The sequence below is a fragment of the Falco cherrug genome, chromosome 4 (assembly GCF_023634085.1).
Source record: "Falco cherrug isolate bFalChe1 chromosome 4, bFalChe1.pri, whole genome shotgun sequence".
Classification (NCBI taxonomy): Eukaryota; Metazoa; Chordata; class Aves; order Falconiformes; family Falconidae; genus Falco; species Falco cherrug.
Window position 1 is genome coordinate 1,619,497 of NC_073700.1, and position 25,239 is coordinate 1,644,735.

Genomic DNA, 25,239 nt, shown 5'->3' on the forward strand with positions numbered 1-25,239 from the left:
GTGTGCATTTGACTCCAGGTTGTCTAGTTTCCTCGATGTTGCCATTCCTGTTTGCTTGTAGTGACTGGGTATAAGAAAAATAAAGTACGGTGTCTAGTATAAAGTGAAGCATTTGCCATGGTGTTCAAGCTGTGATTTTAAGCTTTTTGTTTCACTTATCTAACCTATTACTCTGGTGTGTTCAAGAATGTGCAGAAAAAAAATAAGGTTCTTTTGTGGCTTCATTTCTATTATATGAACTACTTTTCTCATTTTTTTTAATAGGTTGTTAGATCTCTGAATTTGGAAACACTTTGTTATCATGCACGTATCCCTGAGTAACACTGTTGTAAAAATGGGACAAGAATTTGAGGCAAAACTGTGAGCTTTAAAATAAATAAAAAAAGGAAAACAGGATTTTTTAGTTTTAAACGTAGGGTAGCATTGTTATAGTTTTCAGATGAAACCCTATTTGAATTTCCTGGTGTATGCGGCAGATAGGGGTTGTGTTGGAAAATGAAAATAATCTGAAAGAAGTGGAAGTGATGTGAAAGGAAGTAGATGAATGTCTTATTTATAAGTCTTCCTTTATACGTGTATATTCTCTGTGCTGACAAGTTCAGATATTGTTCCAAAAACCTTGTTGTATGGATAAAACTGATACTGTTGAAATGAAAGAAAACGTCTATACATATAAGCTGTAGTTTAAAAAATGCTATCTCAAAGATTATAATACTTAGCAGCATTTGCATATGTTTTTGCCTATTTTATATGCATATAGATATTTATTTCTCCTTGCCAGAGGAATTTCTAAAATACTGCATTGTTACTTTTCCAATCTAGAACAAAGAGAATGTCTCTGTTGTTATTACTGATCTCAGCATTAGAATGGAATCTGGAGAAAATTCAGATGTGAGCAAGTTTGTGGAAAGGTAAGGTGGAGTTTTTTGCTTAAAGGAAGTTATTGTATGGGATATCTGATACTAAATGCAATACTGCATTTTCACGTAAATTGCTGGCAGTCAGTTTGTTTGTTTGGTAATGTACTGTTAGCCCAACCTAAACACTTGTGATCCCTTGTCTGTATCCTTCTGGAGAGAAGATGAAGTATATATAACTTAAGCCCTGAAAGGACCATGACAAATTCATGTTAAACAAAAATGGGTTTTTGCCTATTATCTGTTTTAGCTGTTTCAAAATTGTTTCGGAGAAAGATTTTACAAGGTAGTTTCAGCTATTGCATTTTAATATATATAATCAACACGTGAACTGTTAACTCAAATGTGTATGTGAGTTGCAGCTGTCCAGTGTGCGTGAGTAATGGATAAAGTGTACATCCAGAACCGCTCTTCAATACTTGCCTGTTTCTTAATGCTCTGCTCACCATTCCGTTTCTGTTCTTTGCATCAAGATTTTTTTTCACTGATATTTTAAAAACAATAGAATTTGTAAACAAAGACCTGGAATAGTGTATTTGTGCAGTGGCTTAAGAAAACATATATACTGGAACTTAAGCATGTAAGTGAACGCTACTTTTTGATTATTTTCTGGAGGATAAGAGTTTCTTGTGGTAATGATCAAAGTATTTGTCTGCAGTATTCCACTGTGAAATCTGCTAGCAAACTATTCTGAGAACAAATCATTATTAATTATTATTGGGTAGTTGGTTTAATCTTAGTCCTGTTCTTTAAGTGATTTCTTTTGTTTTATATTATTTTTTTAGATTTGGGGAGGGAGAGGGAATGCAAGTAGATGGGTGAAAAGAAAGGTCTATTGAGTTACCTCAGGCTTTGTTATTCTACACTAAAAGCCAAATTTTTTGTTTAGATACTTTGTAATTTCCATACAAATCTACTAAAGCTAGTAGTATAACTGAGAATAGTAGGTAACTGCTCTCAAGAAGCAGGATTTAGAAAAGGAAATTACCCTGTTTTCTTAATTATCATGTTCTTGACAGCAGAAGTGTCTTGGAACTTAATAGTCATACTGGAAAGGAATGTGTTGAAATAGCGGTAGGCTGTATTTCATCATGGCTTGAGCACTGCTATATTTTCCCTCTCTTTTCACTGCCCTGGTCCTTTTCCACATTACGCCAGTATTCTTAAGTAAACATGTTTTCGTGAATGATAGAAGATGAATTAAGGCTTTGCTGTCAGTAAAGCAAGCAGTTCTTTTTTCCTTAGCCTCTCTCTGCGTGTACCATCTGTTCTCTATGTGTCAGTGTATATACTCTTGAATCCACATGGCAAAAAGAATCAGCGCAGTCATTTGGATGAAAAAGTAATTGGGTTGGGGGGATAGGTTGGAAACCCTACCTTGCCACCCCCCCGCTGCACCCCCCCCGCCTTTCAAATTTCATTTTTTTCTGTTTGACTTGTCCTGCAACGTCACAGTGCTTGTTGCTGACCTAATGCAAGTAAGTGTGTGGCCAGAGTGGGGCTGCTGTTGACCATGTTTATTTTGACAGCAGCCACTGTTAGATTGATTTAATCCGGTTATGTGACTTCCATTTGTGGCTTTTTTTCTCAGTTACTATATTAATCTATTTCTTGTTTCTTTAAAACTTAATCCCCTTTTTTCATGTCTAGTTTCAGACTTTTCCCAACTAGCCCTTTATTCTTCAGTCCACTGGCTGTTCTTAGAGTCTTGATTCCTACCTCTTCCTGTCCTTTCGCTTCATTCTTGACCAGCTAAATCCAGTCTCCCTTTGTATTGTTTGGTTTTCTTCATCCTCCCTACTGGTTTCTATTTCCTTCTTTTACCTCCTTGGCCCAGTCTTGCCATATTCATTTTCTAGCTCTGTTCAGTTTTCTTTACTGGCCTGGCTTTTTTTCCTCCTCAGCTTTCTAATTTTTTTGGCTTCAGTTTTCGTAATGCATGACAGAAAAGGGTCTTTAAGAGCACCAGAGTTAAAAACTTGGCATTCAGTTGTAATTCCCAATCCCATTCTGCTTTGGGAGAAAACGGGGGAATGCTAGAACACTTGAGCAACGTGTTTTTAAAAGAAACAAAATTCAGCAGTCTATTTTCAACCAGGTACTGCTACAATATATAATACCTATTTTTAGAAAATGTACCATTCCTTAGATATGTTGTGACGATAAAATAGGTATGCAAATGGAATCCCAATATTTAGTCTTCTGTTTTGGGATTTTACTTGAGTGCCCTCTGCATCAGTTATCACTTATGTTATACTTTATTATTTTTGAGGACTACAATAATCTTAAGAAAAGTATTGTCAGGATTTTTTTTTCTTTTTTTTACTTTGCTTGGTATCTGATCAGTTGTTGGGTCAGTTAACTATTGCATGGATTACTTGGTCAAATAGGAGGTTTTAGACAGTTTGAAAACTGCTCCTATTTTTTACTAACTAGTTAAAATTTACAAGTCAGGGTGAAGGATTTAGAGAAAGCCTGCATTATATTAAACACTGCTTAAACGAGGTATCTTGGAAATGAGGGGAAGCATGAATTCTTCCCACAGCTGTTAAGAGTCATTGTTTGGGTTTATATGCTAATACAAGAAGTCTTACATACTGCAGTGAGTTAAAGTAGATTTCCTCCCTTAAAATAACTAAAGAAGTTTATTAAAGGAGCCTTAAATACTTCTACAACAATTAAGTATCTTACAGATTTTTGTGGTTTGTTGGTTTTTTTGTAAGAGTGAAAGGGTGTTTGGATGAAGGGCGTGTGATTTTAACCTGATACAGAGTTACTCTCTGCCTGAGTGTGCTTTTTGCTGGTTTTGGATGACTTCTCTGTAGCATGGATGTTGGCTTTGGAGATGAGTGTTTTCTGCTCGTAGTGGATGTTTTTTCTTTTAAAATCTGGTGACACTTTGTAATGTTAAATTCTTTCAAATAATAATAATAAAAAAAGAGGCTTACATTTTAGTGTGCACTTTCTTAGTACTTTGTTATTTTATACCAAGTTTTCTTGGTATTTTAGTGTTTGTTGTAGTTGGCTGCAGCATTAGGAATTAGCTAACTTAAACAATAATTCCTAATTAGCCTATGCGTATTTTAAGAGCTATGAAACCGTTAACTGAAATGGTGCTTTTATGCAGTCTTTCTCCCTTGCCAATACAAAAAAGCATGTATATTACATATATCTGTGCATGTCAACACAGATTTTTCCCCTTTTTACACACTGAATCCAGTTTCCTATTTTAAATTTAGCCAATGCTGTATCTGTACAAGAGAAGTATCTACTCAGATATAATCGGTACACTAACTTTTGCATTTGAAACTGGTTCTTTGAACTTGTTAGCCAAAACTATCTCTTTCTGCTTGGCAATCTAGCCTTGAAATTTTTCATCTGCTATATCACTTGAAGGTGAATCTGAGAAGAAAAGAAGAAGTAAAAAAACCCGAAAGACATAATGCTAAAACAAGGCCACGTGGTTTGTGATAGTATTTTTGAATTGCATAAAAGTGGATACACATCAAAATTGCCAGTTTTTTTCAAAGGAGTTTTAAGTATGTAGTTTTGTAACAAAGTTTTGTGTTGGTCCTCTTACATGTTATGTAGATTTAAAAATCACATTGCAGTATGTGTACAATCATGTTCACTAGACAGTAAGATGTGGGCAGTCATTACTGTCTTGATTTTTGCTATAGTATGTGTAGATTTTTATATGTACAATTTTGAGTTGTGTGAAAAAAAGCTTTCCAGAACATGGAGCTAATCAGCTGTTGTAAATCAGTATGGGTCTGCGTCCTTCCAGGGACTCGATTTTGCCTGTGCTGCCAGTGTTTTTTTCATCTTGGCCTGATTTTGTTGGCAGCTGTGACTACTGTGGTAACTTCCTTTAATGACGCTGTTCTTTCCAGGCTAGGATAAAACTTGTTTGGCTTTTCTTTTACATTTCAGTATCTGAATGAACTTAATGTATTTTTTCCAGTTTGGTTTTGTAATGTGTTAGGGGTTGCTGTTCCTGTATATTAAATAGAACTGGATCTGAGGCACAGTTCTCCCTTGAGTGGCTGAAGTGACTTGGTGTAATACCACTGTTGCAACTGTTCTGTTAAATGGCCTTAACTTTCTGTTCTCAACTGTTGTGAAAATCCAAAAAGAATAGCGAATCTCAAACAGAAAGGATGTTAAAAGTCAAATTTATGTGTAGAATTTGGATCTTTTGTACCTTTCTGAAATACTTGACTTACATTTGGGAGTATCTTCCTTGGTCAGGTTTTGCAAACTTGTAAAATCCTGTATTAGTAATTGAAATAATTATTTATTTTCAAAGCAGTGCTTGCCAGGTATGTTTTGATAATGGCTAATAGTCTGTTTCATTTGACTGTGGCTTCATATCAACAATTATATGAAACTGTTGATCCTTATAAATCATGTTGCTTCAGGTATTCTGACGCTTAGCTGTTGTGGAATTTTGCATTCTTGCCACATTTCTTCAGTAAAAACTGCACACCCTTTACGAGTGTTTTTCCTCCCTCCTACTGACAACACTGGATGGATGGTTGGCTGTTTGGGAGTTTTGTTCATCTTATATTGTCTCTTTTCCTTTCTCTTTCCTGATCCTTATGTTACAAGAAATGTGAAAAATAAATATTTTTTCTGTTGTGTTTTTCTAAAAAGAAACCCTTCCAAGACAAATCCTTCCCTGTTAAACCAGCTCCCACCTGTTTCTCTAATCTGTCTTTAGTACAATTATCCCTTGTAACTGCTGTCTGTTTCCTCTTTTGATTAGAGCGGAGAAGCATTAGGTATGCTCTTAAAGGTTGCTGTCACTGGGTTGCTAACAATAAAGAGGGTACGGTCTGTTCAGTTCCTGATTTCTGCAAACTCTCTACTTCTGTAATGGCACCTATTTTAAGTTAATAGATCTCTTAATTCAAATGGTTCTAATCCTAATTTTTCTAAGGCAGGTTTTTGCCTGTTACTGATTTCCAGTACCTTGATTTCCTTTCTTGGTGTCCTGGTTTCAGCTGGGACAGAGTTAATTTTCTTCTTAGTAGCTGGTGCAGTGCTGTATTTTGGATTTGGTGTGAGAACAATGTGGGTAACAGGCTGATGGTTTTGGTTGTTGTTAGGCAATGTTTATACAAAGTCAAGGACTTTTCAGTTTCTTGGGCCCTGCCAGCCAGAGGACTGGAGGGGCAGGGGAAATTGGGAGGCGACACAGCAGACCCGAACTAGCCGAAGGAGTATTCCATACCATTGAACATCATGCTGAGTATATAAGCTGGGAGAAGAAGGAGGAAGGGAGGGACAACCCTTATGCGTGATGGAGCCCAGCTTTCCTGGAGATGGCTGAACACCTGCCTGCCGGGGGGAAATAGTGAATTAATTCCTTGTTCTGCTTTTCTTCTGTGTGTGTGGCTTTTGCTTTAACAATTAAACTGTCTTTATCTCAATCCATGAGTTTTCTCACTTTTACTATTCTCTCCTCCATCCTGCTGTGGGGGGAGTGAGCAAGTGGCTGGGGTTGCCATGACAGTTGGAAACATGAACAGTGGGATTGAGCCCACCATCAGCAACTTTGCCAATGCCACCCAGTTGTGTGGTGGGGTCAATGTGCTGGAGGGAAGGGGTTCCACCTAGAGGGACCTTGACAGGCTTGAGAGGTGGGCCTGTGTGAATCTCATGAAGTTCAGTCAGGCCAAGTGCAAGTTCCTGCATGTGGGTCAGGGCAATCTCCAAGCACAAATACAGGCTGGTCAGAGAATGGATTGAGAGCAGCCCCTCAGAGAAAGACTTGGGGGGGTTGATTGAGGAGAAGCTCACCCTGGCCTGGCACTGTGCCCCGGCACCCAGAGAGCCAACCCAATCCTGGGCTGCACCAAGAGCAGAGTGGCCAGAGGGTGGGGGAGGGGGTCCTCCCCCTCTACTCCGCTCGCCAGACCCCCCCTGCAGCACTGTACTCGGCTCTGGGGCTCCCAGTGTAAGAAGGACATGGACCTGTTGGAGCCAATCCAGAGGAGGACCACGAAGGTGCTCAGAGGGCTGGGGCAGCTCTGCTGTGCAGACGGGCTGAGGGAGTCGGGGTTGCTCAGCCTGGAGAAGAGAAGGCTCCAGGGAGACCTTGTAGCAGCCTGGCAGTACCTCAGGGGGCTACAGGAAAGCCGGGGGGAAGATGTTTTGCAAGGGCATGTAGCGACAGGATGAGGGGGAATGGCTTTAAACTGAAAGGGGGTAATTTAGATTAGACATGAGGAAGACCTTTCCCGTGAGGGCGGCGAGGCGCTGGAACACATTGCCCAGGGCAGCTGTGGGTGCCCCGACCCTGGCAGGGCTCAGGGCCAGGCTGGATGGGGCTGGGAGCGACCTGGGCTGGGGGGAGGTGGCCCTGCCTGTGGCGGGGGGGCTGGGACTGGGTGATCTTTAAGGTCCCTTCCAGCCCAACGCGGTCTATGATTCCATTATTCATTCTTCTGTTGTTTCCTGCCTTCCTGGGCTGTCTCAGAGTGAATGTAATGGTGTACTTATACTAAAAATGTTGTGCTTGTATGCATCACAGTTAATATAGAAACTAATACAGTATTGCTAGGAGGACAAAATAGTAAATGTATAAAGAAAGTAAGTAATTTGTGTCAGTTACTGAAGTAGAAAAGCATATAACTTATTTTTGCTAGCAAACAACTTTTGTAAACCAAATTTAATGGTGTAAGGCAATGTACCAGCTCCAGTGCTTGATGCATTGCAACTTCTGTTGCATGTAAAATCATTACTTCCATGTAGACTGATGAAAAATAGCAGTGATACCTCTCAGTCCCAGTTAGCGCAACATGTTATTCTTCAGTGTCAGTCTGTTGTTTTGCTATCCTATTCAATAGGACTAATTGTGTCATGAGCAGCTTTTATTTTCAAAACTGTATGTATTTTTCCCCATCTGCAAGAATGGATAGTTGATCAGCCATGTAGCTTTCCATGATTCTGTACTTTATGCAGTGTTTGGAACTTCTTTGGAAATTACTCCAGCAGTAATTTAATTTATTTTTTGTTTCTTTGGGACTGGGAACTTCTATTTGTTTCTTTAGATGCCGTAAATATTTAATTTTGAAATTATATTGAAGCTTAAATGATTTAACTTTTGTGTGTATGAAACAAGTACAGGTAGGAAATAAACATCCTTATGTTCAAAGTGCAAAATCTGTATTTCTTCTATGCGTGTGGTTCTGTTTTTAACTTTACTTGAGCAGCGCAGTTCTGGAGTTATAATCTCTTAGGTTTAGCTGGCACCATGTATTGTTGCCTCTGTTAACTATTGTCAGGGGAAATGGAAAAAACTTATTTTACTAAGCATGGAATCATTGTCCATAAACATTTTCACTGATGCTGTTCAATTACTCTGAAACTGACAAAGCTAAAACTATAGGAACTTCTTTTATTTCTCTTATGTTTTGCTTCTTGTATTAAAAATTCCTCAAAAATGCCAAAAAAGTAAAATGACTACTGCTGACCTTTCTGTTTTCAGAGGCAATATGGATCAAAACCTAGTATTTGCAATAACATTGCATTTGAGTTATTTCCTTGCCAGAATAGCACTGATGTGTTTGTCATGTGATACAGCTGTAAGCTCTACTGAACCCAAACCCATACTGGCTAAGCGCAAATCAGCAAAGGTGCATCTGCACTGTTAGCAGGACATAAAATTCCAAGACAATTTATTAGTGCAAATGTAGGATCATTTGTATGAATGAAGCCATAACATATTCACATGCAGCTGAACAGCTAAATCATGAGGGAGCCCAAAACTGTAGAAGTACTGAGGGGTGTTCTGCAAGAATCGGCTCAACTCTCCAGTCTTACTTATTTCTGCTTGTGATGGGCTTGGCACTAAGATCTCTGCACTCCACTTCTCAGGTACAGATTTATTGGCACCGCTCTCCACTGTCCTGGCCCACTCCATAATTAACAGGAATATCACTAGCTTCCTTAATAGCAGATGAATCAAGTTTTAAATGTATAACAAGTTTTGCTTTAGATTTCATCTATGATCTAACGAACAGGCTGCCTTGCTTACTGAAGTTTCAAGGCTAAATTTGAAATGCTGAATGTGATGCAGGCAGAGGCAGATAACAAAATCATGTAAAGATTTTGTTAACTAGGATAAAATACTCTCAGGAATATTCAAAGCTTAGTGACTCAATTTGGTAAATCTTACCAGTTTTGTAGATTAAAGTTTTACTATGCAACATCTTGGAATTTGTTTAGAAAACAAGAGTATTAGACAAATGGTCATAAAGTCAAACTAAGATTTCTACAGGTGACTACTTTGTGAAGTTACCACATTTACATTTAAGGGTAACTTTATTGCTGCTGTCTCGTGATGCAGCTGTAAGCTCTACTGAACCCAAACCCATACTGACTAAGTGCAAATCAGTAAAGGTGCATCTGCACTGTTAGCAGAACATCAGATTCCAAGACAATTTAATTTTCCAAAACAAGGATCATTTGTATAATTAGTTGAAAGTACTGGTTTGTAAATGAATTGGTCAATATTTTTTTTTCTATACATCTATGTTACAATTAATCTATACTACAGGGTTTTTTTCTTCCTATTTGGGGGTGAGGGTGGTGATTTCTGGCTTCAAATTCAAACAACACTGATCACAAATTCTTCAAGGAAAAAGTGCACGTTTTAGGCTATAGAATTGTTACATCTGACTAGTGCTGTTTGGGTTAAAAAATACATTTTTCTGTTGTAGAGCTGAAGAATGTGGCAATCTCTTAACATTTTTCAGAAGCTTTTCATCTTATGCTGAGTGGTATGAACATCGTAGATGCACCTTCCGACATTTCAAGGTAGTGTCTGTCAAGCCTTTATGTATCGATACTGTGTTTAGTTCTTTAAGTAGTTTGTGAAGACAGAGCAATGGAGGTGGAATTAGCGCTCTTTAGCAGAGTATGGGAATCATAATTTTGTATGTTGTGGAGAAGAGAATATTAGTTAAAGATTTTTGTGCTGTGTTCAAGTGGTAATGCCTTTGTCTTGTTTTTTACTATGCTATTTCTGTGTTACTTGTACGTGGGGGCCAATAAGAATATCTGTGCCTTTCTGTGGGGGTATAAGAGTTTTTCATTGGTATTATGTCTAATTCTGGACAAAAAACAGGCAAAAGAAGAAGTTAAAAGAAAATTAAATTTGTAGTCTTTGGGATTTAAATGTTAGTTCTGAAGGACTGGATCTGTCTCCAAAAATGTGGTAACATGCGTTTGGATGACAGCACTTTCAGTTCTGTTTCACTTGATTAGGAAATAAATTGTTCTGCACTTTTAGCTAGAACATAGTATTTGAACTTGGTTTTAAATTACTATTATTTGGTTTGTTTGCTTTGTCTTTGTACTGATTTAAAGATAAAGAGCTAATCCTTGGAGTAAAAATACTGCAGTCTTATGGACAGAACATCTTATACGAAGCTTAATATTAGAGGAGGATGTTTAGCTGCTTAATTGTGTGTGAATTTTAGTTCAGTTTTATTAAGCTCAAGCATTTACTGTCATTAAACTCAGCACTATCGTTACTTTGCAGCTGTAGCATGAAGTGGGTACTGGTTCATTTCCCATTTTTTGAATCTTTTAGGCCTTTCAAATTTCTGTGCTAAATTAATCAATTTCTATTATCAAATTAACCAGATTAAAGAAAAAAATACTAATTTCTCATAATATTAAAAAAAAAAATCCTATCCTCAGCTGAGTAATAAACTGATGTTGTCTAATCCTACTGGTTGTTGTTTAAGGACTTTTCTTTACTTCCTCCATAGAGAAGGCAGAGCACCAAGTGCTTTATAGCTTTGTGATATTGGGTTTTTTGATTGTTTTTTTTCCCAGCTTCACTTGGTGCTTTCTGATCCTTAGATAAGCCTTATGATAGAAGCCACTGTGGTTTCTGGGACAGTGATTCAATGAACTGTTGTAACTATTACCATTTTAAAATTCAGTACAAAAATGAAAAAAATAGACAGGAGATAGGTCTGGAGATTAATTTGAAATTGTCTTAAGCAGTTTTAAAAAGTGTTTGTGCAGACATTGAGTGTGAACAATGAAGGGATACATTCATTGCTAGAAGATGTGTGAAGATAAATTAACCGAAGATATATTACAAGTTAGTCAATATTGCACATATTCTTTCTAAAGGTGGTTTTTTTTTCATGGACAAAGATGCTATTGAGAAAGGCAAACCAATCTGGGAGAGTATTTATCAAGTATGATTGTCTGGGCTTATGATGAGTTTTTAGGCCACCTTATTTCTGCTAGCATTCGTAATGATTTCATTTAGAAATGGAAGGCTTTCTGAGGTAAGAGTATTAACAGAGGTTCAAAGATCAAATCTAACAGTTCAAATAACCAGATTGCTAACGAGAATGTGTATTTGTAACTTAAGATTCCATAGTAATGTGTGTGAAAGTGACTAGAATAATGCTTTTAACATGTGCAGCAAAACAACTGAAGAGTCTTACCCTGTAAGAGTCTGTAATCTTTCTGTATTTTTTTTCCTACCTGCTTGCTGGACTTCAAGTATGTAGGCAGGGAACTGTGCACGGTATTTGAGAGAAGACTACTTGGGGTGGAGTTTTGGATTTATAGCTTTTCTATTTTATTACTTAAAAGAAAATTACCCAGGCTGTTAAGCGCTTCTAATGGTTTTCTCACACTGTAGTGTGAAAACAGGAAAAGTAGATTATTTTTTCTTTTTTGTTAGTTTTGGTACTTGAGAAGAAGAGAACAATGTGGAAATGATTGAGTACTTCAAATAATGATGAACATCTGAGATGAATGACAATTTTGAGTTTTAAGCATGGTTGGACAGCACTGTATTTCTAAAAAGCTGACTGTCAACATATAGCAGTTTTGTAGAGAGAGTTTTCCCAGTTAGCAAGAGCAGTGGTGGATTGGATAACTCAGATTATGCAAAAAAGCAATTGAAAATATTCATTGAATTGACTGTAAGCAGGCTTTCCTAGAAAGCAGGGGCAGATTTAGGTTGGTGTGAGCAGAGCTATGTTCAGGTGTAAGCATTTTGTGCTCTACATTGTATACTCCCTGATATTGTGGTTTAGTGGTTGTGTTTTTTTACTGAAATGTTAGTATACAACTTGTGGGCTTCACACACTCTCAAGGACTGAGCACACCATTATTGTCCTCTGCTGCTGCTCCTCCTCCTCTGTTCTACTAAAAAAATCTGCAAAGTGGTACTTTAAATAGATTTTGAAGAGGTGAGTGAAGTGTCTCAAGTCTTTTGTATGACATTACTTGTATGGCAGGTCTTGCTGTATTGCCACAATAAATATTATGTCTGCAAAATGAATTTACATCTGCAAATAACTTTCTGATCTGGATGCTCTCTTAGTTTGCGATGAGGCTGAACAGCTGAGCCATGTTTGACATTGCTGGAAAGCAGATTGTTGAATCTGGTTTTGATAAACACAAAAAAAATTTTCAAGTTTTATTGGAAATACAGAACAGAAATGAGTGACAGAAAAAAAACCCAGAATGGTGTACATTCAGCTTGTTATTAGTACTGTTCACACAAACAGAAGGCAAAAAATCCCACATACTGGAGCCCTTAATGTTTTGATGAGTTAACTTGCTATGAATGGGGAAAGTAAATTAAAACCTATCAGATAATTTGTTGCCTTCATGAGGCATTCAGAGGGTACCAGTTGTCTACTTCGGTTTGCTCATCAAAATATTAAGAGCATTAATTAGTGTTACTGTTGATACTTTTTCAAAAATATATACAACATTTTAATGTAAAATTAGTAATGTAGTAGTGGTTAGGTCTTAGAATGTTTACATGTGTGTATATATTACATAAATGTGCATATATTTGTGTATACACATACAATTGCTTTCATAGGAAGAGTTTTGGTGATATTTACTGATCCTATTAATACTAGAAGGAGCTGTATTTAGTCATAACACTTTGTGATGAGAATAAGATCAGAGACCACTGCTTATGTAACATTACTACACATCTAGCTGTGTTTTCTCCATCTTAGGCATTTATCAAAAGAGGAATGGGAGACTTGGTGATTTTTATATTTTCCTGGTATAAATTTGGCTTGAAGTGGGAATGTACTTCTAAATGCTTTGGGCTTTTTTTTTTTTACCATTTGGTAAAAATCTGGAAACATCAAAATTTTATGACTGACATGGGAAAATAAAAACCAAGAATTATTCTCACTGTCAGACTTGGTTCTGTTCTCAGTTGTATGAAAAAAATGGAATTTCTTACTTTTTATAGCAAATAACTTAAAATATCAGGTATTGCTATGTCTGTCTTGGGTAATGGAGTCAGGACAAAAATATTTTTGTCCTGCATTTTATAATTGCATGTTCTTTCCAGAAAGATGAGCCCACAGTTGATGCTTGACAGTTACTTAAAAAGTGACTGAAACTCACTTAGGTCTCAACACACTGTGGCAGAGCATCAGTATGTTCAGAATGAAGTGTGCCCTTAATTCCCCATAGCACAAGCACTAACAAATCAAGGCTTAGCTAAATAAGATAAAACTAATACAAAATATCTTGTAAAATCAGTATTCTAGATGTAGTGATACATTATCATGCATTTGATGCTTAATTATTTCTACAAATTAGGAACCTATACTAGTTTCAAAATTAGTACAAAGTTGACCTGGTAGTAGTAACTAGCACACCTTTGGCATTCATTTATCTGAAGAGTTTACACCTGTGGTAGGTATTTGAGGGGAGAAACTGAAACTGAATGTCAGAAATGTGTAGGTAGGTAACTAAAAACATCATGCCTTGTATTAGTTATGTGTAGTTTTAGGTGAACTGACTGTTGAGGCCTGCACACATTGATTTGTGGTTTTAATATGCTGCGTGGTTTAAGGCAGTTGAGTGAAATGATGCTTGAAGTTAATGCTATTTTTAGGTTAATAATAGAATTAACTTTTTAATTTAAAGATCTGATTTGATTTTTCCCTAATGAGCGGAAGTGTTGTTGTACAAGAGTAGTTCTGTTTCTTTGCACTGATACCGAGCTGAAATCTTAATTATTTATGGGTAAACACATTAATTCAGCTTTGCTGTTAATTGTCATATTTCGTTGTCAAGAAAAAGCACTGGAATGAAGCTTGATCTACATCATCTGTTAATAATGAAGATACTTGGAGTCATACTATGCTGTACTTTCACCATTGTATTAAAAATCAGAAGCTGGTCTTGCAAAAATGACTGTTTTGAGTACAGCTGAGCAAAAATTATATATTTCAATTAAAAATACCTTTGTGTAATAATAAAATGCATCTGTAATATATATATACACACACACTCTTAAATTATTTTGAAAGCTAGAAGGATATTTAACACTTTAGAAAAGTTCCACTTGCTATGTTACTTGGTACACTGAGCCTAAATAGGAATTACTCTCATTTTCCACAGACCAAGTTTTTAAGGAAGCTTTAATGAAGTTTAGCTTTGAGAAGTTCTGTTTCTAAACATAACTTTCTTTTGTGTGCAACTTCATTCAATATAATTTTGAAGGTCAGCTGAAGAAGTTTGTTTTCAGATTAAAAAAGTGAAATTGGAATTAAGATTTGTTTTTCCTCTGTAGCTTGCTCAATGTTTCATGCTAATCTGAAAGTAAAATGTAGTGATTGTTCTGAGTACTGGTAAAAAATACGAACAAGCAGTTACTTGTGTGATTATACCTGTGCATAAAGAATATGTGGTGAAACAGTTGAGAGGATATGTGTGTGCATATATGTATTTTTACACTTTCATTAACAGAAAAGATTCTGAAAGCATGGGTGACATTGTAACTACTAAAGAAAGTGAACATTTTGAAGTAGTTATTTTGGAGGAGAACCACATTTCAACACAGAGAAGATTCTGGGTATACAGGGAAATGGCATTAGTAAGGGAGAGGATATAAATGTGTAAACAGGAAAAAGAATGATCTTTTGTTACCATGTTTAAGTTCTAGCATGTATAATTACATAAGTAGTAGCTAGTAGTATGTTCCTACAGGCAGTGTTCTCAAGCAGGAAAAAGCATTCACATGCTTTGCCAAGAGGATCGGATTGCCTTCCATCCTTATCTCATCCATACTTGTGCGGATGTAACGTGTGTTATTAGATTTGCAGAATGTGTCATCAGTGATTGTAGTAATATTGTTGTACTGCAAAACAAAACAATTTTTTATAAATAACCACACACACACATCTATGCACACCCCCATAAATCTTGAAGAATTTTCAAATTTTAATTGTGTTCCTCTTACCCTCCCATTTTATTGCCATTGGAATATATCTGTGTGTACTTTAGATACGTAAGAATCAAGTCTTTTCAAACCAATCAATGAGCTGATAAAACAATTTGAGGTTGTTGTTGTTTGAAATGTATTGTAGATAAAAGATTATAGATAAAAAAATTATTTTACCATTCTTTATCCTTGGTGTAAAGAAACTGTTGAGAAATTCTTGCATGGTAATTACCTAACAAACAACTTCTGAACTTCTGTATGGTTGTGGCCATACAGATTAGAAGTAAGTTGTTGTATTTGGAGGAGCATTAGACAACTGTAGCACAACTGCAGTGTGAACTGTTTCAAAAGACTGAATTTGGTTTGAAGTATGTAACTAATGAGGCTTCTTGTAATAGCATGTTAAGGGAATACTTCAAAAATACCTGAAGGTGAAGAATACGCAGACTTTCTGGTAAGTTAAGGGGAACAGATTCCAGTGCGTTATGTCCTAAGTAGAGATAGGCCAAATTTGTCAGCCTCTAATAGAAAGAAAAAGAGATTATTAATGCTAATACTACTTGAGGTTAAATAACTTGTGCCTGTTACAAAACATCGGTACTTTTTCTAATCACATGGAAAGCCTGTAAAGTGATCTAAAATGAAACATTCTTTTGCTGTGAATTTTGATTTCTATTGTATCAAGAAACCCATAGAACAAGCTTTCTGTGTTTTGGGAATGTCAGTGTCAGCTTATCGGTTATAAAACTTGAGACCACTATAAAGCTATATACTTGGGTTTTAGTGTTTATGTGGTCCTCAGAACTGTATTTGAGCCATCAGTTTTTAAACTGAGTTTTTCTTTATGTGTAAGAGAGAAAGGAAATAGGTAAGATATTTGTATATGAACGACATGAGAGAGTGAGTGTGCAAAGTAGTTACTCGAAAGTGCTTTGAAAACAAGACAAAAACTGGAAAGCTTCTTCATTGTAGTTTGTTTCTTATTTACAAAAATACAGAAAAATTCATTTGGTGGTATACTAGATAGTCTGGTTACTAAATTTATTTACTTTGGTTACCTAAACTATTGTATTTAACTTACCTTGAAAGCATTTGCTTTGATTCCTCTGCTCTTGATTCTGTTTTGGTTTGCATTAAATGTTGTTAGTTTGGGAGGTAGAACAGGAAGTTTTAGAAGTCTATTTTCAGCAAGAGACAATTCTTCCAATAACAGAAGCTTTGAAAAGGCGCCATCTTCTATTTCTTCTATCCTGTTTCCACTGAAATCAATTCGTCTCAAGGTAGCTTTACACAAAAGAAATGAAAATTTGAATATTGAATGTATAATTACATGGCAGGTGAAATGTGTGTGGTTGTATATGTTAGATGTTACGCTGTTGACTGCACCATCCAAATTGAGATCTACAAATGTAAATGGTATTAAAACATGACTAATAATCCACATCTGCATTTCCTCATGGTCTTAAATTAGAAAAATACTCTGGACCCTTCCTTTTTTCTTAAAGACAGCATGATTCCAGATATTCATAGAGTTTGTCATCTTGTAGGGTGAGATAGCTGGGAGAGAGATGTCTGTGGAGCTTTTGAAGGAAAAATAATACTTGGTCATTGAAGACTGGCTGGGATGCAGAGTCAAATTTTATTTTTAGCAATCTGCTCTTTCTCTGATTGTGTGGGAATATTAAGATGCATGCATGGGCCAAAATGGGTTTCCATATTGCCTTCATGTTTCCTGTACTAATGTAAGCTTTAAGTGATACACATACTGAAATCTAGCAAAGTATAAAATATTTCTCATTTTGGTAATCTCTGCATACTACTAAGGGACAACAACTTCAAATGTAATATCAAGTAACCAGAAATTTAAATTTGAACATTACTTACTAATATCAGCAAAATCTGAGACTGCTATCCTTTTTATTTTGTTAAATCGTGCATAAAGATAGGCTGTTTCCTTTGGCAGTGGGGGTACAGCTTCGATGTCTATTTCCTCGCAGTACACTGATCCGCTTAAACACACACAGAGCAGACAAGTAGGTAAATCTGAAAGCAAATTATTTTGAGTAGACAGTTAAAAGTTATTCAACTAACTTAAGCTTTGAATATTCAAAATAGAATTTTCTCTAGTATCTTTTAAGATTTCCCATCAGATTTTCTTAAAAAATTCTATTCACTTCAAGTTCTGAAAAAATGTAATATTCTGAAGTTTTTTGAGTTTTGTATTCATTTTATCATGCCTAATTTCCCTATGTATTGCTCTGTTCTTATCTGAGCAGGTCTTGAAAATGATCTGAATACAATTTCATTGTTTAGTTGGCTTAGAGTATTGTGACTATGACAACTACAACTCTGACCATGTTAAATGTCATCTTATGAGCCATTCTTTTGAAATGCAAAATCCATGCAGGAGAAACATCTGGCAGTGCACATGTTTGATACTGTAATTGCATTGGAGCATTTCTGGCAGGGTTGCATATCATCTGTGTTACTCCTAGCTGCTATTTTGTCTAATCTAATAAAGAAAATTTTTTATAAAAACTCCATCAATTACGATTATATAATTACTTTAGGCAATCTGTTCCAGTTTTTTACTGAGGGTTTTTTTCTCTCTCATTTTAAATAGCGAAAGAAACTCTGTATCTTCTTTTAATGTAGTTTAAGCCCCTCATGGCTTGTCCTGTTACTCATAGACATTAGTAAAGTATTAGTCATTTCTGCTTTGCTTTAATCTTGTGTGACAGAAACACTGAAATACATATAATGAACGTGGCTTTGAATCAAGTTTAGTCACTGCTGCTATCTGATCTGCTGTGTTTTCTGTGTTGTGAGATTTTTGGGTGGCTTCCAGACTGGTCTGTCTGTAGTGTGGAGGGTGTTGTCATACTGTTAGGTGGGTTGTTACCACTACGAAGCAAAATAGGATCTTCTGCATCCAGTGAAGAGTTACAGAAGCAGCCAGTCAATACCGGGAAGCTGACCCAGTATGTGTAGTAGAGTAATTATTTTTTTTTTCTTACAGAAGTACTGCAGAGATGGGAATTGAGTGTTTGAGCTTTAGCTTTGTGAGTATAACCATTTGTTAGACTTCAGAGTTCTGCCACATTTGCCTTTTTTGATTTAGTGTCTTGTTTGTCATATGCTAGAGGGTAGGAAATGGAAAATTACTGTGAAAACTATGTTGTCACTATTTAAAAGGCAACATTTTTTATGCTTGTCTGCGACTAAAAGCTCTGGTGTTCTTACGGATTTGTTCCGCTTTTGATGAGGGCTTGTTGACAGATCCGATTTGGCAAAAACTAACCTTGATTCAAACTTTGGTAGAGATTGACACTCCAGTGGTCCTGCTGAATCATCAGTTATCTCTGGAACTTTGTCACAGACACACTCAGAATGTGTGTGTCTTTCTTTCAGTGCCCTGTTTGGCAGACAAAAACTTTGTTCCCATCATGTTTAGAAATCATTGTGGCTTGTTAGGAGAAGCCTGTATGACGTACCTCAGATCCTGTAGGAAACCTGGGCTAGTGAGAGTGAGGAATGTTCCTGATGTATTTTAACTATTGACCTGCATGATCATCGGATGTAAACTGTGAGAATAGCCAGTTATTCGAAGAAATCAATTTAGATAATTTAAGCACACCATATTTCATCATGACTTGGTTAAAATGTAGACCTTCTTGGGGTGTGTGTTTTATTTTTCTTGGTTGTCTTGTCTGACATTTTTAACTTGGGTACATCTCTACAGCAGATATGACTGGGTAAGTCTGTAGTGATTCTGATAAGCTGTGCTCTGTGTATTTGGATTCTGCCTGATGTTGCTTTAAATTTTTTCAGCCTGCTCCATCAGAAGTTAGAAGACTTTCCACAGGAGATATGAAAGATATTAAGAAGTGAAAAGATTAATTCTATATCCCTTGTCATCCTTTGTATCTTAAATTTTCATATTAAAATAAGTTCTTTTGGAGAGTTTAAATGTTACAGTGTTCATATCAATTAACTTACTTGTATCCTTTGTTGGTGGTACATTGCGTTCGCTGTCATCCCCTTGCAGGCTTAGGGCAGTGTCAAGAGAAACATTTGTTCCATCCTTTGTGTGAGAGCAAATTTTATTTTAAAAAACAAACAGCAAACAAAAAACCACAGGGTATTGCAAGGATCTGAAATAGCATGTCTCTTAAAAATGATTTCTATGACATTTAATTTTTAAAATACTTTTAGATGTGGGATGAGTAATTTGACATATTATCCCTTTTGTACATAAGCTATTACCTTAAAGGCAAAAAGGGAAGGTGGTGCTGCTAGTGTTCTTTAGAAAAGTAAAGTTCTTTATGAGAGAGCAGCAGACATCAAAATAGAAAATATAGACTATGTGGTGGGGAAGGAGTATGGGAGTGATGGGTGTCCACAAAAACCTGGAGTTCTGAAAACAGAAGATTTTGCGCATCATGCAAAATTTGATAGGGTTCTTGTGGATATAGGTTGTATTTTTTTGTTTTACTGAAATAAGCTCTGTAAAATAACATTTCCTTGCATTTAAAGTTGAGATAGGCATTACATCTTTTCAGTTGCAGGACAACTTAGTTTGTAAACATATTCCTTTCAGGTATTGGATGAAATTTAGCAATTCATTTCCATTATTTAAGTATATTAAGTATTTAAGTCTGGTTTAGGAGGTGGGCTGCTAACAGGAAGGACCTTTTGTGATGTAGAAAGTTGTAGTCAGGTTTTCATTGAATACTGTTGGAATTTCAGATAATTACACACTATTTCTAGCATTATACATCCAGTGAGTTATACTGTGATCTGTATGCCTTCAAATTAAGGAGGGGGGTTAGGTTGACTGTGGCAGTTGTTCTTGGCTAGCATAATTAATTGTCTTTTTTTGATGGGGAATATCTGTAGGATAGAGTGAGACCTTATGTTTTTTGGTCTGTGTGGCTATTGAAAACACACGGAGAAAAGTACAGTGTCGGGTGTGGAAAATACTTTTTCTTTAAATGTGCCTAAGGATCAGGCCTTGGCAGGAGTTCAGTCCTCTATTGAAGAGAGCTTCTTATACACTCTGAGTGCTCACAAGAGAAATGGTGGTTTTTTTAATTATTTTTTTTTAATTCCCCTTCAGATATGTATCACACAGATAGGTCATCTACAAGAGCAGTGTGAATATAACACTATTGATACTGACTTTGTTTTATTTAATATTTAGTTGCTTATACTTTTCTGTGGGAATTTTTGTATTCTGCAAAATAAACCCCTCAAATTTTACCAAGCTGAGAAACAAATATCTTGGCCAGCCTCTGTCATTTTGACCCCTTTTTAGCCTGTGGATCATCCATTCCTTGGCTTTTCCCTGCATCTGTCTGTCTAGACTATGGCTCTTTTTTCTGTCTCATTTGGGATAGGTTGGTTTGCTTTAGTAAGACTTTCACACCCAAGTTAGAACGCTGGCAATGGTTTAGCAGTTGTAGCATGAAACTTCTGTGTAGGGTAAGGACTTTTTGCAGTGTTGGGTGGAGGGAAGCTGTGGGGGTGGTGAGCTAGACTAAAACAAGCAGCAAATCTTACAGAAGGTTTCTGCAAAAAATATTTAGCTTGCATAGATAATACTGATTAGGCATGTGAAGACATGGTCCTTGACTAAGGTATCCATGCCAGTAGACTTCTGTGTACATAGACTTAGAACAACTGCACTTTTGTTGTTGTAGCTTGTTTGGCTCATAAGGGAGATGCTTAATTTGCTTGTATGAAAACATGTTCGCTGACATAGAAACCTACACCTGGTACAGATATGCTAGTACAGTAGTCCACTTGGGTGTGATCTATGGAAGGGTATGCATGTGAGTTCCTTGCAGAATACGATGTACAACTAGTTTCTGGAAGCAGGAAATGTCAGCAAAACATAAACCTGATTATTTGCAGAATACTCATGAATCCACAAAATTAAACACAGACACCCCCCACACACCCCTGCAAAAAAAAAGTATGAATGACCAGTGTATAGGAAGTATTTCCTGGTCAGCTATAAAAATTCCTAGCCATGGAATATCAGTGCAGAAGATTGATTGGATTATAACCACAGAAAGTTCATTACTTGCACATGTAGATAATACACTGAAGGAATATTAGCCTACTTACTTAAATTCCACCTGCCTGTTGCACTTTGCTCCACAGACATGAATTACCCATACAAAACCACATTAACATTACACATCTGAATACTTTAACAGTCTTAAAACTTCTGCAAAACAATTGGCTTATCTTTATAACACACAAAGGTCTATAAAGTTGATAGTTCATATTCAATGGAATTAATTAATCCAGGTGTGAGAGGGTGTCTAATTGGATGGTTCTACTCTGTTGAGAAAATTAAGATTTCATGGTTTTAATCTTCTAATATTTTATTCAAGACAGGTGGCTGTGGTTTCAAATAAGAATCATCATAATAAATTTTGCTTGGCTGACCTTTTCCTTAGTGGTAGACTAAAATTCACTTCATTTTTTTTTTTTATCGCTAACAAAACCAGATTTCTTCTGATGTTTTATTTAAAAATCTTTTTTTCTGACTGTTCAGGCATACAGCGAGGAGTTAAATCTATCATGCAATGTTGATTTCTGACTGGGCATGTTTGAGGAAATTGTTGACGTGTAATTACAGTTAACACTTAAAATATTATGGGAGCTAGAATTTGTGCAATAAATGAATGGATTTGCTTGTGTGTCCCATGATTTAACTGGGAACGCTGGATATATTTGTTGCACATAAGGAACTGATTTATACTTTTGCAATGAAAACATGTAATTGGAGAACTGACCTGATGGAAATAATGACCAACTGCATTCCTGGAATTATCTTAAGCAGAACTGTTGGCCTTCAGAAGACCTCTAGTTTATACCACTGACAGTAGGGACTTTGATTAGTCTCTGGCACATCTATTGGCACCATTTCCTTGTAGGTATGCTCCTTATTGTTCTCTTTACTGAAACAGTAACGTATTCTTATTAGAACAATTTTAGTAATGAGTGTCATCTGATGCTATGCCTAACTAGTTAAAGTTAACATTTTTAGTATTTTTTTTAAAACTTAGTTGTGAATGGATAGCCACCATTAGTTAAGAGTCCTTTAAATGATTTATTTTTCATAGGTTTATGAAAACATGTTACTTCATCAGTGGCAGATGTCAGATTTTAAAATACCTTAGTCTTTTTTTATCTATTTGTATTACTATATATTAATATAAATATGTAGCTGCTGTTCTTAGTCTTACAGTGAAAAGCTATAATTTAATTGGAATTAGAAAAATATTAAGGTGTACAGAAGTGATTTTTCTATATGCTGCTGCAATATTTTTATAGTAAGTATTATTATACTTATTATATAATAAGTATTTTTACTTATACAAATTGTCTTTTGCTGTTGTCTTTTTTTCTTGTTTAGCAGACTACGTTATTGTAACGTGCACAGTGAATATTAATGAAAACTTCCTTTAATTTATTAATACTTGGTTGTTACCACTTTGGTTAATTTGGTATTTTCCTTGGCAACTAGACTTGGGGCAATCTTTGTTAGTTTTTCTTCCTAATCAATGTTGTATCTTGTTCTCTTGACATGTATCTCTTAGGTCCTGTGAGAGGCAGTCTGAACAGAGGTATGAGGTTTTTAACTGTCTCGGTCTGCTGAGGCTGCTGCACTTCATTTAGCTCTCTGCTGGTTTTGTGTGTTCTGCTGAAGGGATCAGGCATTTATGTGGAGCAGGCAGCAGCGGAGTTCAGCATTGACCGTTTGGGGGTGCTGTGAGTGCCATGAGGTATAAACTTTATTGCTGCTTTTAAGGCTTTCAAAGTGTTAATAATGTAGGTGACCACTGCAGGACTGGATGTTCCATAGTAGTTCATGACTGCTAAACTTGAGTTGCAAAACCCCCAAACACCCACCCCTGAAAAACCAAGGCAAAAAACTTGATAGTTTGGTAAGTCAAAAGAGAAACTGTGGTTTAGGCTGGCAGATTATATCCAATAAAAAGTACCGTTTCATGTATTACTTTGATACACGAAAAGAATTCCTAAATAAAATCACCATCCTTGTTTTTAATCAAACATACTGTGTTAATACAATGTTACTCAAACTGTTGAGCTAGTATACTAGTATATCCCATTCTTGAAACGCTTACAGCAGTAGGCACTAACTACAGCAGAGTTAAAAATGATGCTTTAGTCTTGTTTGTGAAAGCCTGTCTTTTGTGGGTTTCTCAAACTGTAGCAAGGGTAGTATTTTTGTGGTTTTAATTTGAGTGGCTTTTCCTATGTCTGAAACCACTGTATGTTTTTCTATTATTATAAGACTTCCATAAAATTTGCGTACATGCATGTAACACCTTATTCATATAATGCTTAGCAATTAAAAATATTAAACTGATAATATAAATAAAATACCTTTCTTATATCCTTGGATTGCATTTCATAATCTTGTTGGATCAGGCTTCCCATGGTAACATCTGTATCATACTCATAAAAGTGGAGTGATTCTTGCTGTATAGGTGGTGCTGAATTTACCAAAGGTGCAAACACAAACAAAAAAAAAGTAGTCTGCAAAGCCTTCATTCTTGCACGGAACAATGTATCTGGCTTTCACTGAGCTGGTGAAGATCTGCTCGTGCGTTGACTATGGAGAATGCTTTCTTTGTGACGGAATGAAAATGCAATCTGTCAAAACAATATTTAAAGCCTAGAGGACTAGTTGGCAGGGGTTTCTAACGCATAAGGAACATGGAACAACTTTTAACTCTTGATATCCTTTAATTAGACTCTACCATTATAAAAACTGTTCTTAACTTGAAAAGAAACTGGGAAATAATAAACAACATTTTCCAACTAATAAGGAAAAGATTATCTTAATTGCATTGCTTGTTTCCCAGTGTGTTGTTTTTCTTAATAGGAGGATTTTGTAAAGCATTTTATGAAATATTTTTCATGTGTGTAGCTGAACTAATTAAAATGAGAGAGGTTCAGATACATTTTTCTTGGCTGTCAAAATAATGATTGTCAAGCCTAAATGCTCTACAATAATAATAATCTTCCATTATCTTTACATTTGCAAATAAACAAGAGAAGATAACACCCCCTGAATATTTTACAGGTTGTACACTTTTCAGGCAGGGAGAGGAGGCTGTAAATATAATCTCTAAAAGATTTTAAATACATATGCAATACTACTTAAAATAAGTCTTTATGCAGCATTTTTCCCCCTGTTTACTGTAATCAAGTGTTTTATTTGAGCTTTAGGTTAATATACTTTTAGGAAAAAAGTCCACCTACCGTTTTAGCAGATTCAAAGTTCTTCTGTGGCTGTCATAAAACCAGATATCCTGGTCTACAGGTTAACCTGAAGTGGGTTGATAAAAGAGTAAAGTTATGAAATTGTTGAAGTGAATACTCTCTCTAAGTTTGACAGTCTTAAATGTGCTTTCCATGGGGTAAAAATTCTTTGCCAGCATTCTTTCCCGAGGGTAAGAGGTAATATCCTGGAGCAGGGGGGTTGTACTTTGCATAATGTTTGTAAATGTTAAGTGTGTCTAGCTCATCCTACTTTTGATATTACTTGTTAAAATGGTAGCTGCCTGCTTTGCGGTGATTTATTCTTTATAATTGCTCAGGCTTTTCCTGTAAATTGAATATTAATTGTGCAAGCTAGAGATCTGTTACAAGGCATGTGTTATCCATTTTGTTTAATGGTTTAGCTAAGAGACAAAGCAGCTGCTTTCTGAGGCAGAGGTAGAGCCAAAATGTGCATATACTGTATTAGTCACATTTTATGAATAATAAAACGTTTCATTACAAGTTGTATACGTTAAGTTTCACTTAAGTATGAAATGGAAACTTTTCAGTCTGTAGAGTTCTGGAAACAAAAAATACTTTAGTATTGTGTGCGGTGCTGAGATTTTTGAGACAATTCATGTCTAAATGCTTCATTGAATGACTTGTTAGAGAATTTATTGAAAAATTTGTTTCACAATAAATACTTGTTATGAGTAAAGTTCTGTGTCAGTTCTATAGATAACTTAATTCTACACCTGG

General features: G+C 36.0%; 2 protein-coding genes across 4 annotated transcripts in view; one reads left to right on the forward strand and one right to left on the reverse strand.

The window, feature by feature from the left end:
* The window catches only part of CENPP (centromere protein P), a 151,619-nt gene that overhangs the window by 7,883 nt on the left and 118,497 nt on the right, over positions 1–25,239 (forward strand). For all 3 annotated transcript variants that reach the window (XM_027812953.2, XM_027812952.2, XM_027812954.2), the window contains exons 5-6: positions 823–911; positions 9,647–9,743. In XM_027812953.2, the coding sequence (XP_027668754.1) occupies positions 823–911; positions 9,647–9,743 (186 nt within the window). The remainder of the gene's footprint in view (positions 1–822; positions 912–9,646; positions 9,744–25,239) is intronic.
* OGN (osteoglycin) lies at positions 12,371–23,931 on the reverse strand. Its single transcript, XM_027812955.2, has 6 exons — positions 23,599–23,931; positions 19,171–19,255; positions 17,056–17,214; positions 16,253–16,455; positions 15,597–15,692; positions 12,371–15,087 (listed from the first exon to the last, which is right to left on the reverse strand). Exons 1-6 carry the CDS (start codon positions 23,764–23,766, stop codon positions 14,917–14,919), a joined length of 882 nt encoding a protein of 293 aa, XP_027668756.1. The 5' UTR covers positions 23,767–23,931; the 3' UTR covers positions 12,371–14,916.